Raw genomic sequence first — 14644 nt, forward strand, 5'->3', positions numbered from 1 at the left:
GGAAAAGGCTTTGGAGAACTGTCTTGACCAGGTTTCTCAAGAGCGTTGTCCTTCTTTGGAAGAGGAAGATAGGTGGGTTTTGAAGGATGGGGAGCTCCTAGAGTATACAGTTAATTCGGCTTATAAGTGTTTAAGGAGGTGTGCTGAAGAGGAGAATATATCAATGTATAATAATTTTTGGAGGTGTAAAGCCACCCCGTCGGCTCTTGTCTCTGCTTGGAGGGTGTTGGAAAATAAGATTGTCACTAGGGTCAATTTAGAAAAGCGGGGGATCATGGTTGATAGTCTATTGTGTTGTTTTTGTGGGTTGGAGGAGGAGTCTTGTCGTCACTTGTTTTTTGAATGAAAAATAGTTTGGAATTTTTTGAGTTAGTGCTTTGCTTGACTTGGAGTGTCGTTTGTGTCTCATAACGATCCAATTTTAAACTTTCATCAGCTTAGGATGTGTAACTCTTAGTGAGATTTGGACGCATATGAACAAAGTTATTGTCAAAGGGGGGTGTGGTTGATATTGTGGAAATGTTTGCTATGGCTAAGCTAAATGTATGGTCTTGGCTAACTTCCAAGTTGAAATCTACTACCTTCTCTTATTCTGAATGATGTTTTGACCCTTTGGCTTGCATGAGCATGGTCTGATCTTGTAGTCTTGTTGGTTTTTTGTGGGAGGGTATGAGGTTCAGTAGGGGTTCGTTCTGTTGTTTGTTGGAGTTTTTTTTATAGGGTACATGTCTTTTATTGGGAGGTCAAAGTTTTTCTTTCTGTATAAGGGTTGAACCATCCCTGAAGTGATTCACATTTCTTTTTTATTGCTGATAAAAAAAATCTTGTTTAAAGTTTAAGTGATTATTACCTAAGTTATTGTTCAAATATATTTGAGCATTATTTCTCATAAAGGGTTGTCTTTTTGATGAATTTGGTTATTCATCCCTAAATTATCCTTATTTTATCTCAAGGCAAAGTCAAGGTCTCTTCCAATCTAGCCTTTTGATTTGTTAACACTTTTAAACGGTCTATTATTATTATTTTTACTAGAGGATCAAACACAAAGGTCATTCATTGAGATAACATATAAGTCATCTTAAATTTATTATGGTCCATTTGTTGTTTTGAAACTTATAAGGTTATACTCGAGATACCTATGTTTAAATAGTCATTCTTAAGATTTCAACCAGAAGTATAAGCCGAATATCGACTATCATTATATATTGATCCAGGATTATTATTTAACCATATGATTTGGATATCTTGCCAATTAGCCTTAGGATATTTTTTACTCGATGTCCATGCTCCTAAAATGAGTATAACAAAGAAAAGTGATATTGGTTCCACTCAAGTTGTCATTATCGAACTTACTAACATCAACACTAGTTGGTCAAAAAATCTGACTAACCACTATCATCACCAAATTAATTAAATACTATAAGAAAATTATGAAATAGAAACTAATTTTAGAAATCACAATTAGTCACTATATTGACTAAATTATATGTTATTTTAGAGACTAAAAAAATTATTGATATCTAAAGTAATTTCTATTATTAATAAAACTTATAAACTAAATTTATAAATTAATATCTAATTAGCTACCATCTAAAACCATGGTATTATAATTGTTTCTCGATCCCTTCTACTTATATAATTGCTTCTTCAAAAAATTTCTAATTCCTCGAGTCAAGACTTTCTCAAGAAGGTTGATCTCTCTTAAATTTGGTTTGAGGTTGATCACTTAAATTTTCTTTTGTATTTTTAAAATTAAATATAATATTTTACAAATGAAATGTGATCTATGTTTCATCTTATTTGTAGCATATATTATAACTAAGAAATAAAGGAAAGGCAAGAAGGGTCCAAACATTGAGAATTTGTTTGGATTAAAGAGAGAATGAAAAATAAAAGAAACGAATATAAAGAGACTAGAAAGTTAAATTTTTGGATAGAGGAATAGAGAGTAGAAATTGGTGAACATTTTCTAGTAGATGTGATTGATATAATAAATAAATTTTTGATATATATTTAAAAGAAATTTTAAATTAACATAAAAATTATCATCTAATATCAATAAATAAATAAAATTATATATTAAAATAGTTAATATATCAATTTATTTTATTTTATTTATTATTTAGTTATTTATTTTATTATAATATTAAGATATATATTAATGAAATATTAATAATATAATTATTAAGAAAATTATTATAATATTTATAATTCGTTTAATGATATAAATGTAAAAATAATAAAACATTAAAATCATAATCAATTATGCTTTTTAATATAATCGATTATATCATACTTATTTTATTATATATATATATATATAATTACTATACTAAAAAGTATAATTGATTATTATTATTATTATATTTTTACAAGTCTATCTAAAGAGTGTAAACTGTTTGTCAACAACTTGTTTTTTGTTTTTCATCATTTGTGTTTCGTTTTTCCAGTTTCATTATTCCTCTTTCTATCCGCATAAAGAGTATATCCATAGATATAAACACATCTCAGTGAATTAACTTTTTTTTACTTTATTTTATATAGATGATCATAACAATATTCTAAAGTACCAAAAAGTTCGACATGTGTCGTTTCTAGGGTTATAAATTATTAATAAATTAAACTGAATTCTACTAATTATATTAAAATAATTATTAATATCACTTTTTAGATAATATTTTCTACATGTCAAATATAACTAAAGTTTTTTATATGATCCAATTTTAATGAACTAAATATGTGTATATATATAAATATATAGTTTAAATTTAAATTAAATAGATATTTAAATAAAAACACACAAAAACATCGACCCTGTATATTCACAGATTTCAAAACATAAGAAAGGATATTATTAGTCTCATTACATAAACCATTATTCAAATTTCTGTGAATAGAAATTTAAATTCCTGTCAAAGATACGTAATTTGAATACTATTGCAAACAAAATCCATGGTGTAAATATACTAGCAGATTTATCATATAGTTTCCGACAATATGAAATAACTCGTTCAAGCTATTTTTCTTATGTTGTTATTCAGAAGCAGATTATTATAAACTTTAGTCAAACCTATAAAATTATATTTCTGTATTTAGATTTTTTTATATACTATACTTTAATTGTATTTATAGTTGTGTTGACTTTTCAACTAGAACTTACATAATGTTCTTAATCTTTACTTTTTACCTAATTTCTTTGTGAATTTATTAGTAAGTTTGAAGAAAGAGGAGGTAAATAATAACAGACAAAAGCATAGGAAAATACGAGGAAGTAAAGACACAAGGAGAGATCGTACATGACGACAGGGAGCAAGGGACTGTCCCGATAGTGCCTCTGTCCAATCCAAGCTCGACAACGTTTTTGACGAAACCGCTCTGGTTTTGCAAAACCACCTTCCCATCAGGTTTTTTCCCACTCACTTTTCTTTTTCTTTTCCTCGAATATAATAATAATAGCCAATGATATTTGCTCTTTTAATTTTTTATCTTATGTTTTATTGTCCACTTTATAAAAAAAAGAAGAAGAAGAATGAATCATAGGGAGACTAGTGGTCAAGGTCATATGTTAATGTTCGTCTCCCACACACACCACATAGCTCTCACGTACGTAAATAAAGATGTTGATGGCATATTATAAATCACAGAATTCCATACGCAGAAACAAGAACACCAAGAGAGAAGCATAGACAAGAACACACCGATAGAGGGGAATTGAAGGGTGCTACGTCGTCTTTCTTGTGATCTGCTATTAATGACTGGAATTCGTGTGGGAATTGTGTTGTTGGTGTGGTGGTGATCGTGGGAGTGGATCAAAGCAGCTAGCAAAGTGTTGGAAGCAGAAGCAGTGTGTGGTGGTAGAATATGGGGAGAGGAAGGGTGCAGTTGAAGAGGATCGAGAACAAGATCAATAGGCAAGTAACGTTCTCCAAGAGAAGGTCTGGTTTGCTCAAGAAAGCTCATGAGATCTCTGTGCTTTGTGATGCTGAAGTCGCCCTCATAGTCTTCTCCACCAAAGGCAAACTCTTTGAGTACTCCAGCGATCCATGGTATCTTCCACAACCTCACGTACCTTCAACCCTTTTCATTTCTCTTACTATAATCCCAACACTCTCTCTATTCTTTTCTTCCTCATATCATACTTAATTCATTAATTTTCTCATGGATCTCTGTCAATTATGTTTACCATATATTATGCCTCTTCTTGATGATTTCTTTAACCCCTTTATGGTAACTGGTATTCTTCTGGGTAACATATTCAATTACTTTCTAATCCCCCCTTTTGGTTTAGTAGTAATTAGTGTGTGATTAGACACTCAATTCTCAAATTTTCTTTCTGATAAAACTCATTTCTCTGATTTTCATCACGATATGATTATCTAGAACTAGCAATCTTCATAGATGTGTATATGATTCGTTTTGCTGTACTTGAAAAGAGTGTCATCATGCAGTGACATATATATATATAGTTTAGTTTTAATTACTGTTTAGCATGAGTTGATTAGGGAGTAGTTTGTGTAGTGTGTAGTGTAAGTGAGACTTACATCACTCTCTCCGCATGGCCATATAAAGCGTACGTGATTCGCTATTAGAAAGAAGCAGACTGATCTGACAAACTCAGCCTCAGATACACAAATATGAGAAAGGAGGAACCACAAAAGTGACCGATCACTGTGACACTAGGGTCATCAACACACACAGAGACACATAAATATATATAACAAATTCAATTTAAAAACGGTGCTTCCACCAAAAATTCAATATCACACTCGAGTGTGCACAACTTTTTACCTTGCTACCTATTCCAGCATAGTACTCTTGTCCAATTTATCACTTATCATACGTTTGTTATAACCTGTTTCCTCTTTCGTTCCCGAAGGAGATTTTTCTGACATTTTTTCTAGGATAAATTAATAGGTGTAGTGTGGATCTTAGGTAGACTTCACTCAATACACAGGTTAAAGGAGGTAACTCCTGAGTCATGGGTGAGCATAAATCAATTTTTTTCTCATAAAGTATGTACTCCTCTTTGTCACTGAATTTTAAAGCATTTTTATATATTATACTAAGTATTTCAAAATGAGTTTAGCAACCTTTTAATTATAACTTGTTTTTCTTGTATAACATGGAGCATATTTTTCATCAAACACAAAAATAATTACAGTTAATGTAGTCATTTTGGTGCATATTATGTGTTTTAACTTATGTTTTGAGTTATAAAACAAAACATATTTATAGGACGAAACAATGAAGCTCACAAGTTCTGCTATATTTTTGTGTTTGGCTTAGGAAACATTGGATTGGATTTAATGCATTGTACATAAATAAAATCAACAGATCCCTTATATGAGAGCTACTCCTATATAGTTGGAATGAAAGTGTTACTGTGAAATCAATTTTTTATTGGTGGTCGTAGTTTTGTGTTCCTTATAGACAGAAATTTCGGACAAATATGTAGTTAGAATTAATCGAACCTAAAAAAATTATGTTAGGACTGAAAACAGTGTCAGAATGTTTTTTAAAACCATGTATGTGGGATGTACAAATTTTACCTATATAATATATGGGTATATATGGGTCCTTCAAAGGAGAACTTATTTAAATTTTAACTCTGATTCTCCCTCTTGAAGTGCAACTTGTCCATTTACCAACATTATGTGAAATCATTGTTGATATAAAATGTGAAAGAAAAGAAAATATACAATTTTTTTATTGGATGACTTTATTATATATGTGAAAACTGAGATATTTATTAAGTTAAATCTTCGTCTTTCTATCCGTTTATGAAATATCTTATTTTAAATATTAAAACACTATTGATTTACGAGATAACATTTAAAAAGATAAAATAGTTATTTTTTTGTGTATAATTTTCTTCAGCAAGTGCATTTCAAATTTAGAGAAAAGAAAATTGAAACTAAATAATGAAACATAATAGATTATGATCTATTTTTACGTGAAATAATATTTCCCTCTCTCCATTTTACGTTTCATCTAACAATTTCAAAGATAGTCGAAAGTTGAGATGTGATGAAAAAGGTATTCAACATAATGAGATGATATATATTTAGCCATGTTCTTACTAACTTGGTTAGTATTTTGGAGCTTACGAAAATTAAGGTCTTTTGTTATAGATTTGTTCTGACAAATGTGGATTCTTGTTCTTGTCCTGTACTTAATTGAACGCATAAAGCAAATTTGTATGGTATAAACATGATAAACCTTTTACATAAGGTTGGAGAACTCATTGTCCCATCTCATGATGTTATTTTGTTTGGTTTGATTAAAAAAATATAAAGTTAGAAGCACACCCAAGTTTCCCAAACCACCATGGGTTAAATACAAGTATTGAAAACTGCGATTTGATCCCACATAATAAGACTAAGGTGAAATCTTTTAGCTAGCACGTTAATGGAATTATGAAGTTCTTCCTTTAGATATGTTAACACAGGTATTATACATGCATGAAGCTAACTTGTATGGTGTAATATTTAAACATTGTTATATATATTTATTATTTTTTATTAATAATAAATAAATAAGAATACTTCAATTCTTATAAAAATTAGTTATAGATATGTTCTCTATCGTTGACAAATTTTCTTTCTCAACAGTATGGAAAGAATTCTTGAACGGTATGAGAGGTATTCATATGCAGAGAGGCAGCTTGTTGTAAGTGATCAACCACAAAGTGTAAGTATATATGTAACCTTTATAATACTCATTTTCTTGATTCAATTGATGATAATCTAAGATGACAAAATTAAGGCTTAAATCTATTTTTTTTTTCCTTTAGTTTCCCAATCTTCAATTTTGATCCCTGTAAAATCTTGGTCTTTAAATTTTATAAAATTAAGTACTTTTAGCTCACTATTATTATGGAGGAAATGTTAACATTTTTTTTATGAACAATTAAACTATACATTAATGGTAGATTAAAATGGTTTAATTTTGAAAAGTAGAAAACTAAATATATACAAGTAAAATTTTATAAGAATGAAAAGTATATATATTTTAGTCAAAAGTAGATTTATAGGAATAAAAATAGATTTAGAAAACTACATGATCAAAAGTAGATTTAAGCTCAAAATTCATTGATCATAATTCTTTCTCTAAACCATGCGTAGGACTATTTTTATTAATTTTACTTACTAACAACTGATTTATTTAGTTCTAAACCTGAACATCAATTTTGTTCAAAGGAAATTTTCAACTTACGAAATTCATGTATTTCCTTGTTTTTATCAATCAGAAAAAAAGTATATAGATAGATATATAGATATATAGATATTGCCCTTCTACACAGATCATTACAAGAATGAGATAAGACTAACTTTATTATAAACAATGTTAGGAAAATTGGACTCTAGAACATGCAAAGCTCAAAGCAAGGTTGGAAGTTCTACAGAAAAATCAAAGGTACTGAAATAGTTGGAGAAGGGATTTGGTGTTCTGCAATTACTAAAATGTAAAACAGTAGGATTTCTGCAATTGTTTTGCAGGAATTTTATGGGACAAGATTTGGATGGTCTAAGTATCAAAGAGCTTCAGAATTTGGAGCATCAGCTTGATAGTGCTCTCAAACACATTAGATCACGGAAGGTAAAACCATGCAGTAGTAGTGCATTTTCCTGATATAGTTTCAACTCATGAATGTTATATATAATAGTCTTTCTAACTATTTAATTATGTAATTTGCAGAACCAACTCATGTATGAATCTATTTCAGAGCTTAATAAAAAGGTGATTCTTCTTGTTTTCATCTTTTTGTCAAGTATATATGTTGCAAAATAACCATTGATCATGAACGAATCAACAAAGGGTGGAAAACTATTTTCTTCTCTTTCTGAACAAGTTTACTCATGATTATAACATGTTTGCAAATGTATTGTATTTTTTTTTACTGTGGTCTATGAAGCAAAATTAACTTATATATATGATTTTTTTTAAACGGTACAAAAAGTATTGCAAATTACTTCTATCACTTAGCAATACTAGAAATATTGTTTGTCCAATATGATTTATTGTTATCTTTGAACTAAAGATTTTGAATATAATAAATAAATTCGTATCTATAAAAGATGATACAATTAAAGTAGTTTAAACTTGTATATGTAAATGAGGGATTCACATTTGACTTAATTCTATGCCAATACATGACACATTCAATTTATCCAAATGACTCTGTGGGTTTAAGAAACCCAAACACGTATAATTGAAGAAGAAGGTTGGAGATGATAAAGACTGTGAAAATTATATATATAGCTCCAATAATGTATCCACCTCATACCCTAATTATTTACAAAGAAAGAGTCTGAAATAGATGTTATTGAACAATTGAAATAACAGGTTATCCAACTAAAATAAAACTGAAGGAACAACTCAAATAAGACAAAATGTTATTGAAATAATATTAATAAATTAAAAAAAAGACTAAAAATATAATTGGAGAAAATGATTTATGTTTTATTGATTTGCTTATTTAATAGATTTGGAAAGTAATTGCATATCACAAGTTTCATGTTTCTAGACTTAAAAATTGGAGAATTATAATCAGATCTTTAACACCTAAAAAAATCCAAACAAAATTGAATAAAAAAATTATCTATGCTGCAGTCATTTTAGTCACAATTTTAATAAATTTCCTTTTTTCCTATAGCTAGATACCTAATTTATTTCTTAAATCTTCAAATTTTATTTTTGGGAGGACTCTTGTTAAAATATATTCACATTGATCTTTAGTTTTGCACTAAAGTTTTTTACTCTAACTTCTCTTAAAAAAGACAAGTTGATCTTGAAATGCTTAGTTTTGCTATGAAAAAAAAAAATTATTTGAAATGGAAATAGCCTATTGATTATCAACTAGAATCTCTATAGCTTCCTTTTCTTCCATATGGAAATCAACAAGTATATGTGTTAACCAAATAGTTGAATTCATAGCTAAAGTGGTTGTCACATATTTTGTCTCTATTGTGCTTTGGGTCATAACGTCTTGTTTCTTTAAACACCATGGAAATATACATGTACCAAAGATAAAGCAATAACCCAATAGGTTTTTCATGTCATCAATAGAGTTAGCCCAATCATTATCTTTAAGTATCCTTACAACTTATCGACTCCATCATCTTTGCTAAATTTTTCTTCTTGGTTAATTAGTGTATTAGTTGTTGGGTGATGTGTCTTTTATTGTCGAGTTTGACACTTGGTTATGATAATTCAGCCTGATGGCAAAAACCTCTTGTATGTCTTTGTTTGAGGGTGTGACCTTTTTGGTGGGTTGATGTAACTGTGTTTGTTGGGTTCTTATATTTTGTACTGGGATTGTGTATTGTTGGATCATTAGTTGGTAGGGTACTAGAATACTTGTATTTGGGGTTTTGTATAAGGGTTGTGACACCCCTGAAGTGTCTCTTTTTATTTTATTTATTCTTTGCTGATAAAAAAAAGTGTATCAATACTTTTGCATTTCTCCATGCATAAGTTTTCAATATTTCTTTTGCATATTGTTTTGACATATATAGACTCCATATTTTTCTTGCTTTACTTCCATTTCTAGAAAAAAAAATGACATTAAACCAAGATTTGTCATCTTAAACATCTGAAGCACTTTACTTCCTGTCATTTTCACATAAAATGTAGTTTCACTTGGACTTTTAATAAATCCAATTTTTAAAAGATAATCATCAATTCTGTCATACCAAGTCCTTTGAGTCCGTTTAAGACCATACAAGGTCTTCTTTAGCTTGTAAGCCTCGTTTTCTTGTCCTTTGACTTGAAATCCCTTTGATTGCTTCACAAATATCTCCTCTTACAAATAACCATTTAAAACTGCAAATTTTGCATCTAAATAGTCAATTTTCAAACCTTTTTGTGAAGCCAAAGCAAATAACATTTTGATTGTATTAAGGTATGCAAAGGGAGCAAATCTTTTTGAAAAATCTACTCTAAACACTTAAGCGTAGCTTTTCACAACTAATTCGGTCTTATGTTTATTTGTAGAACCCTTTGCATTTAGTTTAGTTCTATAAACTCATTTCACTCCTATGTGTTGTTTGTGTTTGGGTTAATCCACTAGCTTTCATGTATGTGTCATTTTTTTCAATCATATTTAATCTTATTAATCCATTTCACATCTTTTTTAGCTTCTCAATTTTAGCATGTTCTAAGATAGTCTGACATTACACCTTTGATAAATATCATATATAGATCTTGTCCCTTTGACAAGAATTTCATTAACTTCATCATCAAAAAGTTGTGGAGTTTCTAGAAGTTGCTTTCTTATTGGCTCATCACAATTCCATTGTTGATCTTCCATGAACTTTACATCTTTGCTCACAAGAATTTTACACATCCTCCATTAGATTTAGATTATAGCTTTTAAATCTCATTTTCACTCTAAACATATATTTTCTTTTTTGTGTCTTTGATCAAACGCTAGTTATATTCAAATATGACTTTGAAGCCTTTTTTTTTCACAAGTTCTGCAACACTAAGCAGATTTCGATCAATATTAGGCACAAATAAAACATCAGAGATATACTTCAAACATGTAAAACTTTCAATAGAAATTGTCCACTTCCCTTTAACTAAGATGAAATCACAATTTTCAATTTTCACTTTAGAAATGATGGTTTTTCCAAGCTCTCTAAAAAGTTTCTCGTTATTGGTCATGTAGTTTGTACAACCGCTATTTATTAACCACGAGTCACTAGAAGTTTTGGTTGTAGTAAAGAATCTTGCAACAAAGATTTGATTATCTTCTATCTCCTCCAAAGTTAAATTTGTCTCTTTTGATTTAGACTTGTAGATTCGCTCTATACGTCTTAAATCACCGCATTTTCTACACTTGACATTTAACATTCACCAACATTTTTCTTTGGATGATTTGTCTTTTTACAATGTGAACAAGGGAAAAGTTCTCACCTTGTTAATTGTTGAAGCCTTTTTTGTTCTTTTATTTATTGTTCTTATTGTTTTTTCCACCTCTAAAATTGTGTACAAAATACATATGTATTTGAATTATTTCAATAATTAATTGTAATGAAAAGAATTAATTTTTAACTTGCATAATCACTTATATTTTTGAACTTATTATACACATGGATGGAGTTAACTTTGTTAGGTTCAAATGTTGTAGGATAAGGCCCTACAAGAACAAAACAACACTCTCGCAAAGAAGGTATGAAATTAACGTCAATTTTTTTACTTTTTTATTTGGATATTAATTTTATTTTATATGGCTACATTGTTTTGAGTAAAAACCAGATAAAGGAAAAAGAGAAGGCACTAGCAGCACAACAAGCACAATTTGAGCGACAAGCTGATGAAATGGATCTAGCCTCCTCAGTCCTTGTACCTCAACCATTGGAGACATCTAATATTAGGTTTGTATATCTAGTTTCAATTTTTAACTAATTTTATCCTATTTAATAAGATTATTTCTAAAATACCATTCATTTAATTGACGTTGATGATATTTGTTTTAAAGTAATTTTAAAAATTAAATTTATTTCATAAAACATATGTTAGACATTACTATGAAATCTGACATCTTTGCTAGATTGACATCCAAAATCTAAACAATCATATGTTATCACATGAATTATAACATAAAAAAAACAACAAACATGAAAGATTAGGTTAAACTCATGCAAAAAAAAAAAGAGTACAAAAATAAATTCTAAAACTAACTAAGCAAGATGAAACACGTGAAGTTTATTCCTCTTATAAGAAAAATCAAAATTGAGATCGGACTACATCCTACTATATCATAGTTACTCAATCTTATTTATCAACCCTAAATAAATTAATTAAACAACACAGTTGATGTTAATTTTTCATAGGAGGTATGTGTTTACTTTTAAATTTGTTAAGTTAATGTAACTATCATATGGTGTATTGTTTCGGAAATTATCCATATTATAAAGAATTCATATTTAGCATTGTGGAATTAGTCTCTAATCTAATCAGCTTGACATACAAGTGAAAGGATATAACAAAATCATTGAAGTGAAATTATTGTTACTAAATGGTTTGAAAAGAAATTTCATTAGTGGGATTTTGGTTTTTAAAAGTCTTTTAACAGTTTTTAGAGCTTGAACATCTATTTAACTATGAACTGTTTGATTTTCCTTAACTAATTTGTGCATGTCCATGCATATATAGGGGTGCATGAGACTCTTGAGTAGGGTTATTAAAACATTGTGCATATTGTCTAATTAAATAGGGTATTTGATGCAGAGGGTCCTCACAAGTAATAGGTGATGGAGGAGATAATGAAGGAAGTGCAACAACTCCAAGTCGAGTAAATGCCATTCTTCCACCTTGGATGCTTCGTCCTACAAATGAATAGAAGAAGACTATTAATAGCATAAAAATTAAATATGAATATGGCCAATACAAAGCTTACCTTAATATAAGATCTAAAACGTTCTAGTGTGTTGATTTGTGAACAACACCCCATGAATTCAGCTGGAATATCATTGGTATGTAATATGTATGTCACTATACATTGCAATGCTATGGCCTCTCTAGATACAAACCTACAACACATATGTAGTGGCAATTGCAATTGTGAATCTGGGGTTCTTACCAAAACTTTAAGTTTCCACCTTTATTTTGAATAAAAATATTAATTAATTGCATTCGAAATTTAAAAGAAAAACATATGTTATGAGACATTCAAGAAAGTTTCAAGAAAGTAAAAATGTAAACATCACAATTCAAACATTGTAACTTTAATATACATGATTTAAGCTACAAAACTATTGATATCATCTCTAATAATCTTTCGATTAGTCATTGCTCCAGTAAGAATAATTGATTTCACCCATAATATTTTATATAAATAAACTGTTTTTTATGCAACATAGTACTAATAATAGATGTTCTTTTTTTATGCAACATAGTACTAATAAAAGATGTTCTGAAACAATGTTATTTTGAACGCTTAGAGAAAATTCATAATTTCCTGCAATACTTCATGGGTATGGTTTGCAATAGTCTTGTTGATTTTATTAATTGTCATTTATTTCTCACTTGCCTTTTGATCATGTAAGGTTTACGTACCCTTCTCAATTACCACATGCATTAAATACAGATTCATAATTAAGGTTCTTTGGCATTACTTAAAATTCCGAAAAGAAATTCACTTTTTGTTTTACCCCACTCACGCCATTAATAAAAAGGACTATTTGGTTTTAACAATAAAAATTAAACCCTTAATTTATTGCTTTATTATGACGTTGCAACTATTTGGTTTTAGTAATAAAAACTAAATCCCTTTCTTATTATTTTTCAAAACTGCTCTTTCTAAGAACTTTTTCCTTCATCTCTAAGCTTTAAAAAAAAATCTATCTTTACAAAAATGGTGACAACTACTTTCCCCCACTATTGGCTAGATGTAACTCCCCTTCGTCAACATTTAGTGCTAAAATACTAGATTTAAACAGTATAAAATTTGTGTTTGTCTTAAGTTTGGAAGAAGAATCAAAGAAAATTTGAAAAACATAGGTATTAATTCTCTATTCCTCTTCTAACATTACTTATATTATTTTAGGACCCATTAGAACTTCTCGCTCCCTTAACTCTTCTAAAGAATCATTTGCCTCCACTAAGGAAGGAATGACTCTCATTTATAGTTCATAAATAATGTCCAATTTCCTAGATATCACATTAAAGGTATATAGGATTGGTGGAATAGGAAAAAGAGCCAACTATTGAAAATGGTTTGACAGAGTGCAAAACTCTTATGCCAAACAATGGAAAGTTATTGGTATCTTTAATCTAATTCAACTCTCGTGCTTCTACTGTCTTTCTTTCATATGTTTATCTTCTTGGTTGTATTACATTTATGGAATCAAGAAGATTACATTAGAAAAGACACTCACAAGCTAAAAAGGCTTAGGTCACTTCATGACCAATCATCACATCAACAATGAGAAAACTTTTGTATTAAAGGTCAAACATATAGCTTTTTTAGTCTATTAGCTATTGATAGAAGTCTTCTACCCCTAATCAATCCAAATCTCACAAAATTACAACAATTTAGCCTATCTTTTACAAAAAGGCATCCCACAAATATTGTTGGTCAAACTTCTACTAGCTCATGTTTATTTCACATCCCTAGAAGATGCACGACTAACATCACTACTCCCTAAATGAAGCAAACCCTCTCAAACTAAACATGAAGGTTATCTTGAGGTGATTCTTAGATACAAGAACTTTTACAAAGACTTCACTCTCTTTTCTAAACTTCACTTTAGGTCAAATGTTGCTTACCCGACATTGGCAACACCTATCCTTCAAGCTCAATTAGTACTTATTAGATATGGAAGGGGTTTTGACTTAGGATATATTAGTAGTGGGCTTCCACATAAAATATGTAAGTTATTTTCTTATCCTCGGTAGTATTTCTCAAGACAATTTAGGTTAATTAATTCTTTCCTTTTCCCATTTTTACAAGACCACAATGGACTAGTTATCATAAATAAAGCTTTAAATTCATAACTTAACTTGAGAGTGTTATCTTGAAAAGGGAAAATGAATTCTACACATTCCCTTTCAAGACCAATTATTTTTAAAATAAAGATTTATTTAATTAATGGAATAAGTGGTCTCTTCACACCATAAAAACATTTCTAATACC

General features: G+C 29.3%; 1 protein-coding gene across 2 annotated transcripts; it reads left to right on the top strand.

Annotated features, from left to right (window-relative positions):
- Positions 1–3524: 3524 nt before the first annotated feature.
- On the top strand, positions 3525–12641 carry LOC137821729 (agamous-like MADS-box protein AGL8). Of its 2 annotated transcripts, none has more exons than XM_068626462.1 (8): positions 3525–4046; positions 6612–6690; positions 7352–7416; positions 7500–7599; positions 7699–7740; positions 11135–11176; positions 11263–11381; positions 12238–12641. In XM_068626462.1, exons 1-8 carry the CDS (start codon positions 3862–3864, stop codon positions 12347–12349), a joined length of 744 nt encoding a protein of 247 aa, XP_068482563.1. In that variant the 5' UTR covers positions 3525–3861; the 3' UTR covers positions 12350–12641. The 2 variants fall into 2 exon arrangements, with proteins under 2 accessions (XP_068482563.1, XP_090151437.1); XM_090295311.1 differs by having other exon boundaries at positions 3663–4046; positions 7475–7599.
- The last annotated feature ends 2003 nt before the right edge of the window (positions 12642–14644 follow it).

Source organism: Phaseolus vulgaris, chromosome 9 (genome assembly GCF_051622355.1).
Source record: "Phaseolus vulgaris cultivar YP4 chromosome 9, ASM5162235v1, whole genome shotgun sequence".
Taxonomy (NCBI): Eukaryota; Viridiplantae; Streptophyta; class Magnoliopsida; order Fabales; family Fabaceae; genus Phaseolus; species Phaseolus vulgaris.

Bases quoted from the DNA above. Each gene is read 5' to 3' on its own strand.
- LOC137821729 (XM_068626462.1), top strand. From the start codon at position 3,862: ATGGGGAGAGGAAGGGTGCAGTTGAAGAGGATCGAGAACAAGATCAAT. The intron at 7,417-7,499 runs GTACTGAAATAG...ATTGTTTTGCAG, and splicing joins GTTCTACAGAAAAATCAAAG to GAATTTTATGGGACAAGATT. The intron at 11,382-12,237 runs GTTTGTATATCT...TATTTGATGCAG, and splicing joins TTGGAGACATCTAATATTAG to AGGGTCCTCACAAGTAATAG.